This window comes from Aquila chrysaetos, chromosome 9 (genome assembly GCF_900496995.4).
Source record: "Aquila chrysaetos chrysaetos chromosome 9, bAquChr1.4, whole genome shotgun sequence".
Lineage (NCBI taxonomy): Eukaryota > Metazoa > Chordata > Aves > Accipitriformes > Accipitridae > Aquila > Aquila chrysaetos.
This window is the reverse complement of record NC_044012.1, coordinates 24603687-24623951: the sequence shown is the minus strand read 5'-3', so window position 1 is coordinate 24623951 and position 20265 is coordinate 24603687. Positions and strand designations below refer to the sequence as shown.

Here is a 20265-nt window from a genome sequence, read left to right as displayed (position 1 = left end):
TTCTCGGTGCAGACTTTGTTCCCGGAGGTGCTGAGCACCTGGATTTTGTACCAGTAGCATTTTGCACTTTGCTGTGCTGAGGCCTTAATTGCTCAAGCCCCTGCCAGCCACTTCTCTAGCACAGTTTCCCCTTCTGAGTGTGTGCTAAAAATGTTTCTTTTGGGGGTGATCCTTTCCTTGTTTGGTCTGAACCAGGAGGTGCAAGCTGTTTTTTGGAAAGCTTGAAGCAAATGTCTCTCCCCCGCACTCTTGGTAAATCAAGCGGAGCTGGGCATTTGGGAGAAAACGATACTGTTGGCTAGCAATAACCCTGGAAAACAGCTGAACAAAGATTTGGACGTGGCAGGTGGAGGCCCCGCTGGGCAGGAGAGCAGCCCAGATTGTGCGAGAAATGAGGCTGAGGTTTGCTCCCAAGCAAGGAACGGGCCTCACACCTCTCCACAATCGGGCAGGATCTGCTGATGCCTCCATGCCACGGGCTGGGTGAAGGGAAGGGCTGACATGCATGGACCTGGAACACCTGTTCCTGCTCTGCTCCTTGCACTGTTGGGTGGCTTCAGTGAGCCCTGGGTTTCTAAACTGGGGACAACTGGTCTTTAGACCTCCCTTAGGTGCTTTTTTCCTGCGTGCTTTGAGCCTGGCACCTGTCAGAGGGTTTCTCCTTGGGTCTGAGTGGGTTTCAGGCTGCAGGCAGCAGCTTCCCTGCTGGAGAAGGGGAAACAGCTCCCAAAGCTGGGAACCTCAGGTCTTGTGTGTGTGTGTTTCCCTCTGAGCAGGAGGAGCTCAGGGGATTTGGCATGGAGATGACGGCTTATGAAACTCCCCAGACGCTGCCTTGCATTTTCTTGAGCTTACCTCCTTGATGCCTGCTTCTAACTGAGCTGTTGAAGCTTCAACAGCCCCATTAAGGTGAAGAAGGCGGGGACTGGTCAGCTTGGGCCTCTGGATGCTTCTGGGGTTTGATTTGGACCTTTCCCCCTGTGCGAGATCTTGAAGAATCATAAAACCAGAGACCCCGCGCCTTTTGCCTTATTCCATCCTTCAGAGGGGCTGGAGGTTTCCCACGGTCTGTGCTCCCCCATCAGATGATATTTTCTAACATCTCTCCTGTGTGGTTCTTGATGCGTTTCAAAGCCCGGCATTGGGGTACCCTGATCTTATGGATGGTGAAGCGCAGGGATTCTCGCTCCCTTTTCCCCTGTGTGGCAGATCCAAGTCTGGCCAAGCTCAGGGGACCGCAGAGGCTGGTGCTTCAGCAAATGCAGACCCTCTTCTGTCCCAGAGCTCCCTGGAAAGGGCCAGGACACGTGCCTGGAGATAGGGAAGAGTGTCTCCAGGAATATCGAGGATTTTGCTTTGGGTTTCAAGTGGAGGGGAGGATGCAAACGCTACCGGGGAGGCTGAGAAACCCGATTTGATGTCAGCAGAGCCTGGGCACCCTGCAGTTGTTGCTGCTGCTTCTCGCAGCCTCCATCTCTCCTGCACCCTGCCCTGCCCTGCCCGTGCGGATGGCAGCAGCGGGGAGGCCAAGCTGCAGAGTTTCTGGATCCCGGCACTGGCAGATGGCAGGGGAAGTGGGGGCTGCTCCGGCCATCAGCCACTGCGCTGGGGAACAAGGCGGTGGGGAGGGACCCCTCCAGCTCGTATCGCCACCACCTGCAGAGCCACCAGCAGTTGCCATTAGACCACCACCGTACCCAGAGCCAGCCTCCCGAAGTGCCAGGGAGTCAGAGGAGTTTGGTGCTGGGTTATTTTATTTATTTCTCGCTTTTTTTTCCCTCTGAACCTCCCCTCCCCTCCCACTGCAGCCGTCCCCGCTGAGCCCTGACCTCATGATGTCATGCTGGGAGTAGGACGTGTTGCTGGTTCTTGTTTAACCAGCCTGCCTTTCTATCATTTTCCCCCTCTCCTACACGTGAAACCTGAGACCACTCTCTGTCCCCCCCCCCCCCCCCCCCCCTTTTTTCTCTTTTCCTCCCTCTCCGCTCCATCCAGAAGCTCCTTCCCATCAGGTCAGTACTGGGCTCGGGTCCCTGGCACAGCGGCTGCCTCTCCGGAAACGCAATGGGGACGGCGTTTGCAAATTGTGCCACTGAAGGCTTGCTAGATAAGCAAATTCTTAGGAGATCAGGAGGCAGAGAGAGAAATCTCATGTGCTGGCAAGGGCTTGGGTGCTGTGATTTGGAAATAGGCTGTGCGGGTTTGTGCTATGATTACGATTACGGGCAAGTGGATGCAAATGGGAGCAGGGGCGTGTCACTGGGGTGATGGCAAGGGGACCGTGTGGATCGCTTGAGGTGTAAATGCTGCATGGGAAGGGGCAGAAAGCATTTGGGGTCATGGAGGAATGTGGGACTAGTGCAAGGGATGGGCACGAGCAGGGGCTGCCGGGTGCAGAAACCCCGTGAGGGCTGCGGATGTGGCGGTGCCAGTTGCCTGCACGGGCTGTTCCCCAAATTGCTTTGCTGCCCTTGATGCTTCTCCTCTTTGCCTGCGTCCTTCATCCCAAAAAGCAGGAGGTAATATGTCCTCCCTAATAAGGAGGAGAAAAGGGGGCGTGGGAGATTTAATTCTATGTCTGTGGATCCACAGATTTTAATTTTGGATCCACAGACACGGAATTAAATAAAGACTTCTAATGTGCAAGAGCCATTCTTAATGTTAACCTTTGTTTCTCTTCTGACCTGTGTTATGTCTTCTGAAGCTTGGCTGAATCCCTTCTGCCTTTTATATTAGCAAAACTAATTATAGTTCTGCAAAGTAGTGAGGGGCGGCTAACGAACGTTGAAGTTGGAGAATCTGTCTGGCACCGTGCTAGATACCAGAAGGTGGTTCCCAGAGCAGCCGGCCCAGGAGGGGCCTACGCAGAAGTAAAGAAAACAGAGAGGGGAAGGATGTAGCTCCAACAGGTATGGGGTTTTGGCGGGGTGGGATCCATCGGTGGCAGAATGAGTCCTGATGTGATGGGAGATGGTCCTGGGCTAGGTGCTGCTCTGGCTCTGTTGCATGGTGTTCACATCACCCTGTGCCTCAGTTTCCTCACATGGAACAGGGGCTAAAACCCAACTTTGTCAGGAGTGTGAGCTGGTTAGGATGTTACCCAAACACCAGATCTCACTTAAGAGGGAACTGCTGTTTGGAGATGGAGAGAAAAACCAAGTCCTCTTGAAGGTTCAGCGTACGGTTTTCTGCTGGGTTGACAGCAGCGCAGCCTGTGTTCTCCAAGCAAGCTATCCTTCTGGGTGATTCCTTAATAGCTTGCTGTCAGACTAATAGTATCTCTTAAAATCCTTTCGTCTCTGAAATCTTGTTTACTTTTGGCCTTCCCTCAATTTGGACAGTAAAATGACACCGTTCTGTGTCACTTGAAAAATATCAAGTTGGTTTCGGCTTCTTGCTGTGGGGAGAAGGTCTGTCTGGCTGTTTTCAGGGAATTTTCCTTTTTGGAGATACCCTTTTTGGAGCAGGGCGCTGTGTGTGTTGCAGTGAGAAACTTAAATTAAACCATCTAAACAAAAGCTACTCATTTTAAAGTGGCTTTCTACTACAAAGCCATGGCTGCTTGTACTAACTTGTGCAAAACTTGTCAAAACTACACTTCTCCTCCCAAAACAAAGGAAAGCTGCGCATTTATCTCACACAATCTCTCGACCACAAAATCCGGGCAGTGGCTCTGCAGCGCTCTGGGCTCTGCTCCCGGCTGCGCTTTCTTTGACAAGTTGCAGGGCTGCGGGGAAGGCAAGACTGCTGCACCATGGCTTTATCCATGTCGGGGCAGATGCTGCCGATCCTGTCCCTCTCTGGCACCAGCTGCGAGCCACATCAACCATTAATGTGGCTGTTTCATGGGAGCGCGACGGCAGGAGGAGCTGCCCCTGGAGAGAAGGGAGGGGGAACAAATGAACACTAGCTGCTGCATAAATAACCGAGAGTGGGGCTACCGCGGGCTTTTCTTTCCTCCTCTCCACCAGTTGCCAGTTACAGGGGGCTGGGGAGGATTTGGAGAGCGAAAGGAGCTACTGAAATGGAGAAAAGCTGCACCAGGTGCTACGATTTTGTTGCTCGGGGAATTTGCCCGTCCTCCCCCCCGCAAGGTCCTCTGAAGATTGTCTGCGAGGTCTCCACTGGGGAATGAGATTGTATAACACCCAGCACTCATTCGGCTCATTAAAAACAGTTGTTCTCACCGGTGACGTCTCCTCTGCACAAAGGCTGGGGCTTTTTAGCAGGGGATCAGTTTTAAAATAGCTCTGAGAGCCCCAGGAGGACAAGAGAGGCAGCAATCCGCTTGGCTCCCTGCCAGCCAGGTGAACCTGTCCTTATTATTTTGTGTTTTGCAGATACCCATGGTGGAGGTTTGTTTTTCTTCAGGGCTCCCTGGGTGCTGGCGGCCACTGGCTCGAGGCCTGGGAGCAGTGGCATGGGGACAGGCTTTGTCGAAGGTTTCCTCTGTGCCTCGGAAGCTAATCCCGCCTGTCACGTGGTGCCGGGAGCACAGCCGTTCCCGTTAGCCTCGGACGCGGCAGCAGCAGGCAGGGCAGCAAGCAGGGCAGCAGGCCCCCCATGTGCGTGTATGCGGGAGGGTGGCATGGGCGGAGGGTTAAACCTAGCTTAACTTTCTTCCAAAGTCGGGTTTCGGAGGGTAATTTGTCTTGTTTTGGTGCAAACTTGCTGGCAGACAGCAAGTCCCTGCGAGGGTCAGGAAGGGAAACAGGAAAAGCAGCTTTTAAAAATAGCAAGCCCTTGAAATAGTCCCAGCGTTCGGTCTCTTTTGTCTGAACCACGCTGGCTGCTCCAGAGCAGGCCCCGCTGGCCAGTGGGCCAGGCTCGGCGGCTGGGGGCCCGGTACTTCCGCAGATGGTGCCTGCCAGTCCTGTGCCAAAAATGTGCGGTCGGAAGCCCTTCGGGTGCTCTTGGCATCGAGGGTGTGTGTGCAATCCTCTGTGCTCCTGCCAAACCCAGGGCTGAGTGGCGTTTTGGAGCCCCTTGCTTGCAAGGGCTGGTGTGGCTGCAGCTTTTATCAGGAAGTCAATCTCAAAAACCATGTGAGCATTTTAAGGGCTGCATGGTGGGCGCAGCTGGATGGTTTGCAAGGGTGGGATCCTTCGAATGTGTTCTAACACAACCCGGTACGGGACCAGCATAGGAACATGGTGTGGAGATGGAGAATTGCCTCTGATTTGGCATATGGAGGAGAATGTGGGGTGGTGATGGGTGAGCAGTTGTACAAGCTGATAGCATGAGCAGAGCTGGCACATTTTGGGGGGTTTTAAGCAGGAGGAGTCTGGGGAAAGGAAAACAGCGTTGTCTCCCTGCGTGCCTTGGCCAACTTTGGTGCTAGCATCCTTCTGAAACAGTGAGCTGGGCAAACAAGTAAGCTTTCTTTTAAGGGAGGCTTGACTGCTGGAGAGAAGATTTTTAACAACATTTTGTCTTTTTGTGGTAAACTAAATAAGCAAGTGAGCCATAAAAATAACAGTAGTGTTTCAGCAGTTACTCGTTGTCTTATTATTTTAGCTGTGAGCCTCATTAACTTCTGGGGGGCTTGCAGTGGTTCCCCTCAACCGGACCGATTCCGTCGGTGGAGCTGGGGCCAGTTTAACCTCCAGGCCAGCTTTTCTACATTGCTAATAGGAGCTCGGCATTGGTTTGTCTGGGCCTCACCTGTGACAGTCTCTCTCTGGTGGGGGATAATCTGCTGGTGGGAAACACCTGGGCTCTTGCGTGGTTGGATTTGGTGGAGAGATGCTTAGGTTGCTCCAGACTTGGAGCTGCAGGTCTGTGGACCTAGACCTGGAAAGTGGAACCTCCCCTTCCTCATGGTTGTTCTTCCAAAGCTTGTGGATTTTTATTGTGTTTGCTGTGCCATGGAGGGCAGCCACCCAAGACCTGCCTCTTGCCCAGCCTCCTGCTCTTCTGAAAGGCAGAAACCTGAACCTCGCAGCAGAGTGTTAGCAGAACTGCTTCCTCTTCCTGCCAGGGACCAGCTAAAACACATCCCTGCCGGGTCTCAGCCAGACACCGTTACATCCCAGGTATCTGCTGTTGTTTAGTAAGCGTGCTGGGCTGCTGATTGCAGTCCCTGCACTCAGTTTATGTCCTGTGTAGGATTGGACAGCAGTGACACAGCTGATCCTGGAGCAAAGCTGTGCTGTGAGAGCTGTGTCCTCCCTGTGCATCCAGAGCCTGGGCAGCCACGCTGGATGCTGGGGATGGTTTTGTGAAGAGCAGACTAATGCAAAACTATCTCCTTCTGCCTGAAACTGAAAGCCTGGTGATTATTGGTGTGACTTGCTTTAGCTGGGGCTTGTGAGTGTGTATATTCATTATGCAAATAAGGGACTGTGGCTGCCCTGCTTTTCAGCTCTAGGCCTGTCTCTCCAGCCTTGTGCTTTGCTGGAGGAAGGGCTGGTTTTAGCATAGAGTTGATGAGTTCAGTTCAAAACCCTGTGTAACCTTGGGGTGACTTGTAGAGAAGTGACGTCTGGCATTCCTGACCCTAAGGTCAGGACTCACCTACCGAAAGGCTATGGTTTGCAGGCACAAGGCAGCTGGGTCAGCAGCGTGGTTGGGGTGGAAAGGGGACGCTAGTAACTCCATGGTTTCAGACTGGGCAGCCTGCACTGACTTCCTTCTCCAGCCAGGAATTTGGGTTACCCAGCTTTGCCTCCTTGCTGATCCAGTGACATGTCCCGCTCCCGAGTGGCACATGGCTCGGTCACCATGTGCCGTCTCCCAGTGGGGTGGCCAGCAGTGCTGGCTACGCAGAGGTGCACGGCCCTGCCTTGTGTTTTCCATCAGGGTAACCATCTCCGTGGGGTGTTTTTCAGGGTGATCCTGTGCCCCGTGTGCTTTGATGTGTTTTTGGTGGTAGGCAGGATCACAGAGTGGGGACTTTCAGATGTGGAGTCTGCTGGCCTCTAATTTAGAGCCGGGGCTGTGATGTTCAGGGTAGGCTGGCGAACAAGTTTGGCAACCTTTTTGCCTGTAGCTCTTCCTCATCAAATCCAGAGAGGATTTGGGGATCTTTTCCACAGATGGATTTGGATCTCTGACTCGTTGTCTCCCGTGTGCCGTGGTTTCCGAAGCTGTGAAGCCAGGGGGCCGGTGACCAGCGTACTGACGGATGATCAGACCAGCTCCAAGCCATGTGGCCATGGACTGGTGCTGCCCGTGCTTCTGAGGGCAGCCTGCATGCAGAGGGCTCGTGCACGGCGGGATGCCATTGCCCCCATCAGAGAGCTGTTTCCATGCAAAGCTGGTGCTTGTTGTAAATTCTTCTTTTTCTGTGAGGCAAGATAGTTAACACCACTTAGCCAGTAAGGTTAAAAATACCCTTCCCTGCCCTCCTTGTTAGCTCTGTTTTGCCTAAGAAAAATAGTTCTTTTGCCTACGAAAATAGTTGTGTTTTGAGCTACCAAAATAACTCCCCATGTCAGCCTGGTAGAGTTTGAGGTGGAGCTCGGCTCTTTCCATCTCTGCTGACTCCTTTTTGATAGGAGTTACTGACTCGAGACCATGACTCTCCTCTTCCATCAGAAGGGGCTGAATGGGGAATCTTAGACTTGGGATTTCTAAGAACAACAACAAAAAAACCCCTTCTGGGGTGGAGACCTTCCCGTTGTCACCAAACAAGGAGAAATACTCGTGTAATCAGTCCTGTGCAGGGACTCCTGCAAGGAGGAGCTTTCCTTTCATGGGAAGCCATCATTTGAAGAGCATCTCTGAGACCATCGAAGTGATGAACGGTTTGTAAATGACTTCATTCCTGCCTTAAAGCTGTGAGCTTTTAAAAAAGAGACAGAGGATCCATAATCAGTTTTGCTTTTAAAAGCAGGGATGCTAAAAGCATGGCACGGTTGGCCAAGACAGAGGTAGGGTGTTTAAAGGCAAGAAGGGCCAGAAACTTTTTAGTGAGGGACTGGGAAGGAAATGATTGAAGGAAACACTTAAAAAAGATTGGTGGGATGTGTTTAAAACCCACCTGTGAGCGCAGAGAAATCAGGTGCTGTGGGTTTGTTCTTTCCTCTCCCCATCGAAGAGCCTCATAAAAACAAATTAAGGGTTTATGGCAGAGCAGGTCTTGAGCACAAATAAAAGCTGTAAGCCAAGCCGAGCACTGGGCTGGTCCTTTGTGGCGTTAGCACACAAGATCACTCCATTTCCCTTAATCAGTGGCGAGGGGCTGGTGGTGACACAAGCCAGTGCTTCGGAGATGGGAGTGACCTCTTTGTGCCCGGAGATGGGCCACTGCACACAGTCCTGCCTCTGCCAGTGTCTTCAGGCTCTGCTCAACCCAGGCATCCTGATGGAGGTTCACTGTCTTACTAGCGTCTGCTCATGCGTCCTGTCTAGGAGAGAAGCTCTTCTTGGCAGCTGTGTGTTTTTAGCCTAGTCTGGTTTTGCTCAGGGAGGTGTGGCGGGGGGATTTGTGCCTTGCAGGAGGTGCTGGGGGTTTAGGAAGGCTGGCTTCTCTGCGTTGCTTATGAGCCATCCCGCTGGCACAGGGAAAAGCAATATCGAGCCTGAAGATGGATCCATCGTCATCCCTTCAGGCTCCACTCAGCTTGCTGACCCGAACCCACTTTGAGGACAGAGCTGGCACTCTTTCCTTCCGTGCTGGATAGAGGAGGATTTCCCTCGCGTCACCTCTTTTCTTCTTGGGAATCTTTTCAAGCGTAGCAACCTGCTTCTCTCCGGTTTACTGTAAATATTTGTATCCTGCTAAACGGTGATTAGAAAAGTCATTTGAAAAACAAATGTCCTTGTGTCACGCCGTTCTCAGCAGAGATCCTGTGCTGAAGAACCAGATGGCAGCGCTGGAAGAGAAGTGTAGCGTTCGGTATCTCCCCCTGCTGCAGTATTTTAAAGCCTGGTGCTTTTCCTTCTGGTCCTCTCATCGATGGCTTCCCTCTGCTGAGGTCCTGGCTGAAGTCCTGCATCGCCTGAAGGAGCACATAGTGAAAACTGGTTTTAGGAAGTGGGGTGAACTTGTTGAAATCTCCGAGAAATGAGTCTGCTTCCCCAAAGCCGATGCTGGAAGAAGATGTTTAGCAGCACAGACCGGTGGCCTGCTGGGCAAAGGAAGGTCTGAGGGGTCACATGCAGGCAGTCATGGCAACTGGCAGCAAAGGCTAGTTTTGCTTTTTGGGATCTAGATTATCAGCCCTTCTGTAGGAACAGTCTTTTCCTGTCAAATGCAGGCGTGTTTTGACTTCCTCCCAAAGTGGAATAGGACATTTGGTTAAAAACCCCACGCATTTATGGGGAGATAAAGAAGCACAATCCCGCTTGTGCTCTTTGAGACCTCATTCCTGTGTATTTGAACCTTGCAAAGATGATCTTCCTGTTGCTAACAAAATCCCCTCCGCCGCCTGGCTGGTGAGGCCTGTGCCATAGCATCCTCTGTGTCCCCAGGGGAGACTGCTCTGCTCTCACAGGAATGCCCCTGGCTAGAAGGTGGCTCTGCTGTTTGTCTTCCATTTCGAGGCGTGGATGCCTTCCTCCGAGGTTACCCTTTTCTTGTCTCCCAGCGGCTTGTTCTGATGTTGAATCCTTTGTGCTTTTGCAGGCAATAAACATTACTGTTGCCACGCAAGACAGCTTTTTCTGTGCTGTCTTCCTCTTCGGCTTTAGTGGAGATTTAAGTGCCAGCGGGCATTCGCCCTGTTAACTTCTTCCCCCGCAATGCCACAGCGGGATCTGTGGGTCGGCAGACGGAGCTGCTTGGGCATTGCAGAAGCGAAGCCAGTAGAAAGTCGCCCACTTGCATTTTAAATGTCAGTGTCGTTCTGGAGCAGCAGATTCCTTGGTGGCCCACAGACCCCGCACTGCACCCAGCGGAGATCCCTTGGGGTGACCTACGGTGAGAGTTAAAAATAAAGCTAGACTAAGCCTCCTTACTAAGCTGTCTGTCAGCAAAACCACCAGAGTCTTTATAGACCCGCTAAGCCTGAGAACAGGTGAATTGGGTGTATGAGGGGGTTTGCCAGGTACAAAAAAAAGACCAAACCATGTGTGAGAGCAGTCCTGAGACTGTTTCTGAACCCTGTTTGGCCTCTGCACTGCTTTGTCACCAGGTAGTAGGTAGTTTTTGCTTTGGACACAAGCACAGTGGAGCTGTGATTGCTGCTGCTTGCCTCCAAGGACTTCCCCGAGGCCAGATGCTGATATGGAGGTGAAGGGCATTGGCTCTGCTTGTTTCCTCCATCCACCTCCAGTTTGGGAAAGGAAGAGCTGTGGGAGCGTGTCTGGCCCTCCATGTACACTGTAGGGTCTCCAAAATGGAGATGGCCATGGAGGCTCAGAGCTGCTCTTCCAAGCATGCAGCCATTCCCCTGAGCAGCACCAGCGTGTGAGGAATGCTTTCCTGGCCTGCGACATTGTGCCCTCTCCCAGGGACACTGCACGCTGTCAGGCTGCAATCATCAGCAAAAGCCTTTCTGTGACCAGTGGGAAGCTGGAGCATCACATTGAGGCGAGATGAAGGGTCTAAATGCTGAACTGGCTGCTCCGGGTTTTGTAGGGGTGAGGGTGAATGTGTTGTGGCCTCCAAGGCATGAGGCTCATACAGGGACGTGTCTGAGAAGAGACACTGCTTCTGCAAGGGGAAAGCTAGTCTGCATTCATCCCTGGTTAGATAGGAGAGATGGAAACCAGCTTGATTAGTGCCGCTGCCTGTTTGGCCAACATCAAGATGCCAAGAACCCATCCCTCCCTCCCTTTCTCCCTTCACAAATAAGTGGACAGGACTGAGATTATTAAATCTTTATTAAAGAAATATATATCACAGCAGCATGTTTGCAGCATGGAGGAGTCTGGCAGTGGGTAGGACATGGGGATGGATGCTGTGACCAGGAGATGTGACACTAAAGGTGTTTGTAATGTGCTGCTGGCTGGGAGGATGCTTGGGCTAATCTGTTGAGACAAACGCTGCAGGTTTTCTGCCTGTTGGTGGTTTGGCAGGTTTCAGAGCAGTGACTTGTTTCTGGCATAAGTTGTGGCAAGGTCGAGGGCTTCCAGCACTGGGTTGCGGGGGCTGTCAGTCCCCTGGCTCCTGGCCATGCAGGCTAAACTTCTCCATTGGCGTTGGTGGGTTTTAACTGAATGGGGCTTCCCGGGAGAGAATCCCTCCCTTCTGCAAAAAGCAGATTTGCCCACGATGTGTGTTGTCCAGTCTGCTGCGGCACAGGGCTGCCGGTGGATTTTGCCGTGGCTGTTGGAACACCCTTGCTGCCTGTCCTTCCCACTGCCGGCAGCTGCCACCCAACTCAGGGACAGCTGGACAGGCTGTGAATCTCCTTGTAGCTGTTGGACCAGGCTGTAAGCTGCAGCCATTTCCCTGAGGCGTAAGCTGTGCTGTCCGAGGAGCAGATTAATGTCCTGCCATGCCACCCTGCAGTGGGGAGGCAGGGCGATGGCAGGGTGAAGGCAGACGGGCAGTGAGCGCTCCAGTGGCCTTGGCTTAATCTGCGGCAGCTGAAAGGCAGTGCTGAGAGCTGGGGGAAGAGGCGACTGCCAGGGCTGGCTCTCCGTGGGGCTGCAGGGTGTTTGCGTTTACTCCTTACAGTGTTTGAGATAAGGGTTTCTCTTCTTTTTTTTTTTTCTTCCTTTTGCTGATTGATGTTAGGAGTAACCATCCACCCTCCATGCTATGAGCAGGAAGCCTGAGGACAGTGTACCCCAATACCATCCCCAAGACCCTCCCTGTGCCCTCCTGGCAGATCTGCTCACCCTGGACAGACACGCGTCCAGCTGCTCTCCAGCACGTGGGGTGTCCACCATCCTCCTGCCTAGCAGGATCCTTTGCCTGGTTATCCTTATAAATCAGAGTCTTTCCTGCTGTCTAAGCCACATCCCCTGGCTGCAGCTTAATCCTGGGATTTCTTACCCAGCCTGCAGCGACAGGAGGAACATTATTCCCTTTGTCTCTGCCGCAGCTGTGTTTTGAAACCTGTTGCCATCTCTCCCCTCAGCCTCCCCTATTTCTTCATCCTTTGCTCCGCAGCCCACTTGTTCAAGGTCTCTTATCTGAGTCTTCTTGTTACTGTCTGGACACCTTCCTCGTGATCTGTGTCCTTGTGGGGCTGGCCTTGGGACGGCCTTGCTGCTGTGGGGGGAAGGATGGTTCCTGCGTCGTATCGGGTGCCCCCAACAGTGTGTTCCCTTTGCGAGGTGTTTGCTCTTTCTGCAGCTCTCTGGTCCTGAGTTGCGTCCGGCTGGTGATTCATTGCAACCCGCTGATCCTCTGCTATGGAGCTGTTGCCCTTCCTCAGCTTGTACTTGCGTGGGGAATGGCTCTGGCCTCGGAGCAGTGCTCCTTATCGGGTTGCATCCCACAGTCTCAGACGTCTCTCCCAGGGTGCTGGGATCCTTCTGAACTTTCTGCCATCCTGGCTGGGAATCAAGAAATGATATGCAAAGAAACAAAGCGAAAAAGGCTGAGAAGTGTTGCGATTTGCCCGAGGGGCTTGAGGCTGGGGTTCAAAGGGAAGGCGGCACGGGGATTTTGTGCTTACCATGGGGCCCAGGAGAAGCAAGTTCCTGTCTGTGTCTCTGCTACATGTCTCTGATGGCTTCGTTTGCGTGCCCAGGTCACGGTGCTAATGCTCCTCTCCTTGTTCTTTTGCAGGCTCTGCCATATTCCCCACCATGGGTGACATGAAAACTCCAGACTTTGATGACCTTCTGGCAGCTTTTGATATTCCTGACATTGACACAAACGAGGCCATCCATTCTGGCCACGAGGAAGCTGACGCTCACATCAAGCAAGTCCCCGGGGAGCCGGGACCCCCTGACCACGTCCTCCCCCACACGGACATCACTGCTGTCAGCGTGATTGTGAAGAACACTGTCTGCCCCGAGCAGCTCGATGCCCTGGATGGGCGCAGTAAAGATGGGCATGTCATTGGGCCCCGCTTGCTGCAGAATGGCTTTGGGGCCACCGAGATGCCCAGGTCCCCCACCTCTAGGTCTGTGGAAGCTGTGGCATCCTCCAACGGGGAGTGTTGGGTGAAGGAAAAAGGCCCCAAACCCCTGGATATCTTCGCCCATTTTAGCCCTGATCCCAATGAAGACAACGCTGCCAACCTGATTGACAGACCGCGGGAGTGCAAGCCGAAAGAGAAATCCCTCGCCGTGCCCTCCCTCTCACCCTCTCCCACCCCATCGCTGGACTGCAAAGAGCCCATGGGAGAGAGCACAGAGAACCTGGCCCCGGCTTTCCCACAGTCCTTCGAAACAAGCCAGGCAGGGGGTGCAAATGGGTCCCCTCCTACCATCCCCTGCATCAAAAAAGAGGAGTCTGACTCGGAGGAGGTGGGCCACGAAGCCAGCCCGAAGGGTTTGGCTGCAGCCTTGGGTGACAGTCCCTTGGATCACCTGAAATCAGTCACTGTTCGCTACTCCACGGATGATTCTCCCATCACATCCTGGCCCGGTTCTGACCCAAACCTTGACAGCAGCACCAGCAACCTTCCTGAAGTGAAACGCTCACCCGCCAGCCCCCGGGAGCCGTTCTTCAAACCTTCCTCGCCAGTGGTACAAAGCCCCAGACTCCCCACTTCTCCAAAGCAGCTGGACAATATCACCCTCAAGGAAGAGCAAGAAGTTCTGGAGAAGTCGATGGGAAGTCCACAGAGTATGTCCAGTGCTGAGGAAGAGGAGGAGGAAGAAGATAACAACAATGATTCCCCTTCTTCCAATTCCTCGCGGCCCCTGAAAGTGCGGATTAAAACCATCAAAACATCTTGTGGCAGCATCACCCGGACAGTGACCAGGGTGTCATCAGATTCAGAGCCGGGCTCCACCAAGGGGCCAGCCGAGCAGAGCTCTCAGGAGACCTCTCTTGAGGGTGCTGGCTTCTCGGCATCGGCAGAGAAAGAGGAAGGGATCATGCTGGAGATGCCCAAGGAGAAAATGGAGCTCTCCAGCCCCTTGAAAACTGCTGAGGGGCCAAAAATCGTCAGTGTTCAGCTTGGCAATGGCACCAAGCTCAAAGGGACTGTCCTGCCTGTCTCCACCATCCAGAATGCCAGCAGCGCCATGCTGATCGCTGCCAGCGTGGCTCAGCAAAAATCCGTGGTGCTGCCAGCAAAGACGGGTAAAGCCATGGCCAAGAACATCATCAATCTGGTGCCGCAGAACCTGCCCAAAGCTGACACCAGGACCAACATCAGCACTGTGACGCAGACCACCACCATCACCACCACGGCCAACCAAAAAGTCAACGGCACCACAGTTGTGATGGTGCAGCCGCAGAAGCCTTCCCCTACCATTGCGGGCACGGTCATTTCCCGGAGCCAGTCCAGCCTCGTGGAAGCCTTTAACAAGATCCTCAACAGTAAAAACCTCTTGCCAACATACAAACCCAACCTGAATCCTCCAGCTGATGCAAGCCTCACCCTGCCTCCCTTCGGCTACCGCTGCCTGGAGTGCGGGGACTCCTTCGCCCTGGAGAAGAGCTTGGCTCGCCACTATGACCGGCGAAGCATGCGCATAGAGGTAACCTGCAACCACTGCACCAAACGCCTCGTCTTCTTCAACAAGTGCAGTTTGCTCCTGCATGCCCGGGAGCACAAGGACAAAGGCCTGGTGATGCAGTGCTCCCATTTGGTCATGAGGCCAATTGCTCTAGATCAAATGATCGGACAGCCGGACATCACCCCCCTGGTCTCAGTGACCTCCTTCCCGGCTAGCAAAGTGACTGGTGTGGCTCAGGATGCCTTGGCCACAGCCAACGGGGCTCAGGACCTCCCCATCTTGCCTCTGAGCAACAGCTCGGAGCAGACCAACTACAGCTGCTTCAGGTGCCTGGAGTGCAAAGAGCAATGCAAAGACAAAGCTGGGCTGGCTGCGCATTTCCAGCAGGCAGTGACCACGGGGACGACCAGCAGCACGGTACGTGAGTGGGAGGGCAGTGGGAGTTGGATGTTAGAGCCACAGCAAACCATCCCTGGGGATGCGGGACAGAAGTGGAGGACTCTCCAAACGTAATCTAGACAGCGCCTGCCTGTGCACGCCTGATTCCTCCCAAAGTAAAACTTGTGCAGGAAGGAAAATGTGCGAGCTGGGGTTTGGTTCATGCCCACAAGGCACTGGGTGGAGGGAAGGGAGGCTGTTGTCGGTTGTCGGCAGGTGATAAAGCTGCCTCATGGCTGCAGGAGCTGGGGTGTGGCAGGGAGGGAAGAGCGGGTCCCTGAGCGTCAGTGCCTTGCCTGCTGGCACCTGCTGTGGGACGTAACCGTCCCCACAGAGCCATGTTAGAGCTGTGGGGGCTGCTTCCTCTTTTGCCAACTTGAAGCACAAATGGAGTCTGGAGAAACCAGCATGTGTGTGTTGTTTTTTTTTTTTCTTTTCCCCCTCTTCGAGAGCCAACCTTGAGATCCTAGGCGCTTCCTGCTGCTGCCAACACATCCTGGTTTGTTAGTGCAGGCAGCATCCAGCAAACACACAGGATTAACACTGCCGAGGGATGACCTTTAAAAGGCTAGGAGGGAAAACAGGTCCACAGAGGAGCCTTGTCCTCCCTGTGGCATGTCTTCACCTTTCCCTTTGTCCAGAGATGTTCAGCCCCCTTGGCTTCCTTTGCATAGAAGGAATTTGCTGTTTCCTGGTAACTCTGTTTACTTTGAAGCTGCTGCTGTCGCCAGGATGCTGTTCAAATGCAGATATTATGGTCCTGCTGCTACAGAGGAGGGCTGCTTTCTGTTTGAAGGTCACCAGGAGCACCAAAATTCACTTATATGGATTGTCCTGAGGAGCTTTCTTCTAACAGGGGAGGATTTTTTACTCCCACCCCCTCTCCTAGCCTTGGTATCGGAGGGTTTGGGACACAGTGAAGACGGGACATCCGTACTGGGGCTGCGGCAGGAGCAGTGAGAGGGCACAGAGAGGAGGAGATCAGGGGCGGGAGAGCTGAGGGCGATTGTCCTATCTCCCTGCAGGCACCTGCTGCCTGTGAATGCGGCAGCATAATATTTCTAGCTCAGAGAGGGCCCATCTGTGGGGAGTGCTTGAGCTTGGAAATTCAATGTGAAGTTGCTGGCAGGGCAAAACCTGTGAACAGCCTTCACCTACCCAGAGTACCTTTGTCCCTGTACCCAGCAGATGGACTCTTCCCTAAACCAACACCGCCTACAAACAGCTTTTTTTTCCTTTAAAAAAAAAATGAGACCCAGAGGCTTTCCTCGGCACAGCGAGGGATGGGGATGGCTGAAGCTGTAAGCCTCTGTAATCCTCTTCCTCACACGCCACCTTTCATCCCTTCTCCCTTCCCGACGTGCCCCCGTGCCCCTGCTCCATCTCCCAGGCTGTCTTTAGCTGCTGTTCCCCGTCCGATTTCTTGTTGCCCTGCTGCCAAAATCACCCTTGGGTCCCTCTTGGCAGCGCTTTGGACCCCAGTCTGGCTACCAGCGGTGAGGGGAGCCCGAGGAGAGCTTGCTGTGCATGGCATCTGGCTGGGGGCTGCTTCTTTCCTTCCTTGCCCCACCTTTGCTCTGGTTATTGCATCTTTCAGGGCAGCTGCTATTGGAAGCCCTGTCCTGTTTCCTCGAGTCCTTGTCAGCTTCTTCCCTTGATATTCCCATGTCTGTATCCTGGCATGGAGTTGGAAATAGTTTCAAAACGGTTTTGGCAGCTGGTTTGAATACGCCCCTGGTCCCTCTGGTAAAACTCCCTTGCCGAGCTGCTGGTCCCCAGCTAACCCTTGGCACACGCTGCATCTGGGACCCATCTGTGATGAAAAGCCTGGAAAAGGCATCTTGTCTGCTTGCAAAACGCCCTCAACAATTACCCAGCAAGCTGGCACAAGCAGATTATCTCCTACAACGTGCCCTGCAGGGTTCCAGCACTTCTCTTCCCCTGGCAGCACGTGGCTTGGGGCTGCTTTGGGTGTTGCAGGTTGTTAGCCTGTCCATCTGTGGAAAAGGCTTAAAAGCCCTTTTGTACACATGTGAATGTGCCAGGCTGAACCTCTCGATGCTCTTCTCCCCCCAGGTTTGTACCACGTGTCCCATGATCATGTCCAATCGCTGCAGCTTTAACGCCCACCAGCGGATGCACAAAAACCGGCCTCCCCACGTCTGCCCCGAGTGCGGAGGGAATTTCCTCCTGGCGAACTTCGAGGCCCACCTGAAGGAGGCCTGCCTGCACTTCTCCCGCAGAGTGGGGTACAGGTAGGGCACTGTGGCCTGAGGTCAGGGCAGAGGGACCTGGGGGGATGCCCAGGACTGGAGGGGAGAGTCCCAAGTCCGCAGTGGGTTTCCATTTTGCAGGCGGGGCAGGAATCTACATTCCTTCTCCCCACCGGTGCTGCGTGCAGGGCTGAGGGTAAACGTCTCGCTTTACCCCTTCTCTGGCCCTCACCCTGTTAACCCCAGGGGAATTTTCCTCCTCGTGGGACCTCCTGGCCACTGTTTCACCTCAGTCAAGGCTGGCAGCATCAGACCCCTGCAATCTCTCCCTGCTCCTTCTGATGAGCTGTCTGGGCCCTGGCTCCACCAGCAATGGGCAGGACTGGTTGCTCCAAACTGGAGTTTTCGCAGAGCCCAGAACTGGTTTGGATCCTGTGTCTGTTGGGGCAGGGGCTCATCCCAAGTCCCATGGTTGGACAGGGAGCAGGCATGGGCCCTTGTGCTCCGGTTTGTCTTTGCTGTTAGCACTTGGTGTGCACCAGTCTCTGCAGCACGGCTGAGCTCCCCTGTGCCATTTGTAGCCAACCCCTTGCCTCCTGCTCTCCTCGGCTCTCCAGGTGTCCCAGCTGTGCTGTGGTCTTCGGCGGGGTCAACTCCATCAAGTCCCACATCCAGACCTCCCATTGCGAGGTGTTCCACAAGTGCCCCATCTGCCCCATGGCGTTCAAGTCAGCCCCCAGCGCCCACGCGCATGTCTACACGCAGCACCCCGGCTTCAGCAATCAGCAGTCCAAGTAAGTGTTCCCTGTGAGCTGACGTCTCAACAGATATCACCAGAAGAGATCACTCCTAACAAGTGATAGGACGAGAGGAAAGGGCCTCAAGTTGCGCCAGGGGAGGTTTAGATTGGATATTAGGAAAAATTTCTTCACCGAAAGGGTTGTCAAGCATTGGAACTGGCTGCCCAGGGAAGTGGTTGAGTCATCATCCCTGGAGGTATTTAAAAAACGTGTAGATGTGGCGCTTAGGGACACGGTTCAGTGGTGGACTTGGCAGTGTTAGGTTATGGTTGGACTCGATTTTAAAGGTCTTTTCCAACCTAAATGATTCTATGATTCTAAGAACCAGGAGCATCCTTGGTGGGTGGGACATTGGGGAAGAGCTCAGCACCAGTGTGGGGAGCTGCATCCATCTCCTTTTTACTGTCCCATCCCTTGGCCTGGGTAAGTCTGCGTGCAGGGCTGCTCTCAACCCTCGTGCCAAAAGGGTTCTTCTAAGATTCTCTTGATCCAAACTTGGGCTGTGCAAACAGTGGTGGTTTTTTCCTCCGACAGAATGATTTACAAGTGTGCAATGTGCGACACGGTCTTCACCCACAAGCCTCTGCTCTCCTCCCACTTCGATCAGCATCTGCTCAATCAGCGGGTCAGCGTCTTCAAGTGTCCAGACTGCCCGCTGCTCTTCGCCCAGAAGCGTACCATGCTGGAGCACCTCAAGGTAATGCTGTGGCTGGGCTTGGTGCTCTTTCCACAACCCCTTGATATTAATATTTGAGAACCGTCCTTCACCAGGGACAACTGGGGCTGGGTTAAGACTGTCAGTTCATCACTGGTGCAGCAGGACCCTGAGATCTGATGCTTGTCCCCCACACCCTTGTCCCAAAGCCTGAGGAGATGAGCCTGTCTGTGCAGGCTGGGGCCTGGGCATGGGCAGGCTTTCCTTCTAGCCTGCTGCAGTGCTGGGGGGCAAAATCCCGACCCCAGACAGCTGCCAACGCCCTTGTCTTTGCTTTCCAGAACACTCATCAGCCCCAGAAACCCAAGGAAGACCTGGCAAAGAAGGCGGCTGTCCTGCTCACGCCAAAGCAGGAGCCTGTCGAAACCCCTGTGTCCAAGATCTCAGAGGAGTCGTCATCCTCCACGGAGGAGGATGAGCCCCCCAGCTCCCCGGAGCTGCGTAAGACCAAGCGAAGCCGCTTCCAGCGCAAGACGGTCAACAAGTCGAAGGGCAGTGGGTGGACGTGCGGTGTTTGCCACTCCTGGTTCCCAGAGCGTGACGAATACGTCTCCCACATGAAGAAGGACCACGGCAAGGTGAGGAGAAAGCTGGGGGCTCCAGCTCTGGCTCTGCCAAGCACTTGGAAATGTGGGCAGGGAATGTTTATGGCACAGAGCAGTGGGGCAGGACACCTGGGTTCTGTGCTGGGCTGGGACCATGTTCTGCCACAGTCCGAACATTACTTCTCCCACTGGTACAAATTGAGATTTTGGGGAGCAGGGACGTTACCTGTTCTGGTGAACAGCAGAGATCAGATACTCGTTATCCAAATGTGCAGCCGTGGGATGGGCAAGGAGAGGAAAACTGAGGCAGCACCGAATTCCCACATCTGGCTTGTCCATGCAAGCAGGGAGCCCCACTCTCCGGCCTCTCGGCTCGCTGTGCGGTACCCACTTGCCTCTTTGTTTCTTGCAGTCGGTGAAGAAGTTCCCGTGCCACCTGTGCGAGCGTTCGTTCTGCTCCGCTCCGAGCCTCCGGAGACACGTGCGAGTGAATCATGAAGGGATCAAGCGCGTCTATCCCTGCCGGTACCCCCAGGGTTTGGCTGGGAAAAGGGGTCTGGTCTGGTTTAAGAGGGGTGACTTTGGTTTCCCCCAGTCAAGCCATGGTGGGGAGTATAAAGGTACAGATGGTTAAAGCATGATGGGGATTGAACAAGTGTCTGGGAAGTAGGAGGGAAAGGAGGTACTGGGAAGGACTCTGGGGTTTTATACCCTCTAGAGGAACGTGGATGAGCATGTTTGTGGTTGGAGTCGGGGGCCAGGATGCCAGAGCCAGGTTTCCCGGGGGAGCCAGGGCTCAATGGCTGCACAGCCATGCTGGAGCAGGCCTGGGGCTCGGCTCTTTGCTGCGGAGCATCGCTTCATTGCCACCCTGCTCTGGCCCTGCAGGTACTGCACAGAGGGCAAAAGGACCTTCAGCAGCCGGCTCATCCTGGAGAAACACATCCAGGTGCGACACGGGATCAAGGCGACCGACCAGACGAAGAGCCAGGAGGTCATTATTGCCCGGATAGGGACCGGCACCACGCAGGTACACGAGGTCTCTGTGGTCTCTCGGGGTGCTCGCAAAAGGC

The 20265-nt window shown here is 54.0% G+C and overlaps 1 protein-coding gene across 3 annotated transcripts in view; it reads left to right on the top strand.

Annotated features, from left to right (window-relative positions):
* ZNF687 (zinc finger protein 687) overlaps positions 1-20265 on the top strand; it is a 30855-nt gene that overhangs the window by 7197 nt on the left and 3393 nt on the right. The window contains exons 1-8 of one of the 3 annotated variants that reach the window (XM_030024474.2): positions 2751-2909; positions 12632-14898; positions 16996-17174; positions 17750-17926; positions 18467-18629; positions 18929-19225; positions 19605-19717; positions 20081-20222. In XM_030024474.2, the coding sequence (XP_029880334.1) occupies positions 12652-14898; positions 16996-17174; positions 17750-17926; positions 18467-18629; positions 18929-19225; positions 19605-19717; positions 20081-20222 (3318 nt within the window). In that variant the 5' untranslated portion in view covers positions 2751-2909; positions 12632-12651. Of the gene's footprint in view, positions 1-2750; positions 2910-4542; positions 4566-12631; positions 14899-16995; positions 17175-17749; positions 17927-18466; positions 18630-18928; positions 19226-19604; positions 19718-20080; positions 20223-20265 lie in introns of those variants that run through there. The other 2 variants (XM_041126297.1, XM_030024473.2) reach the window with 2 other exon arrangements.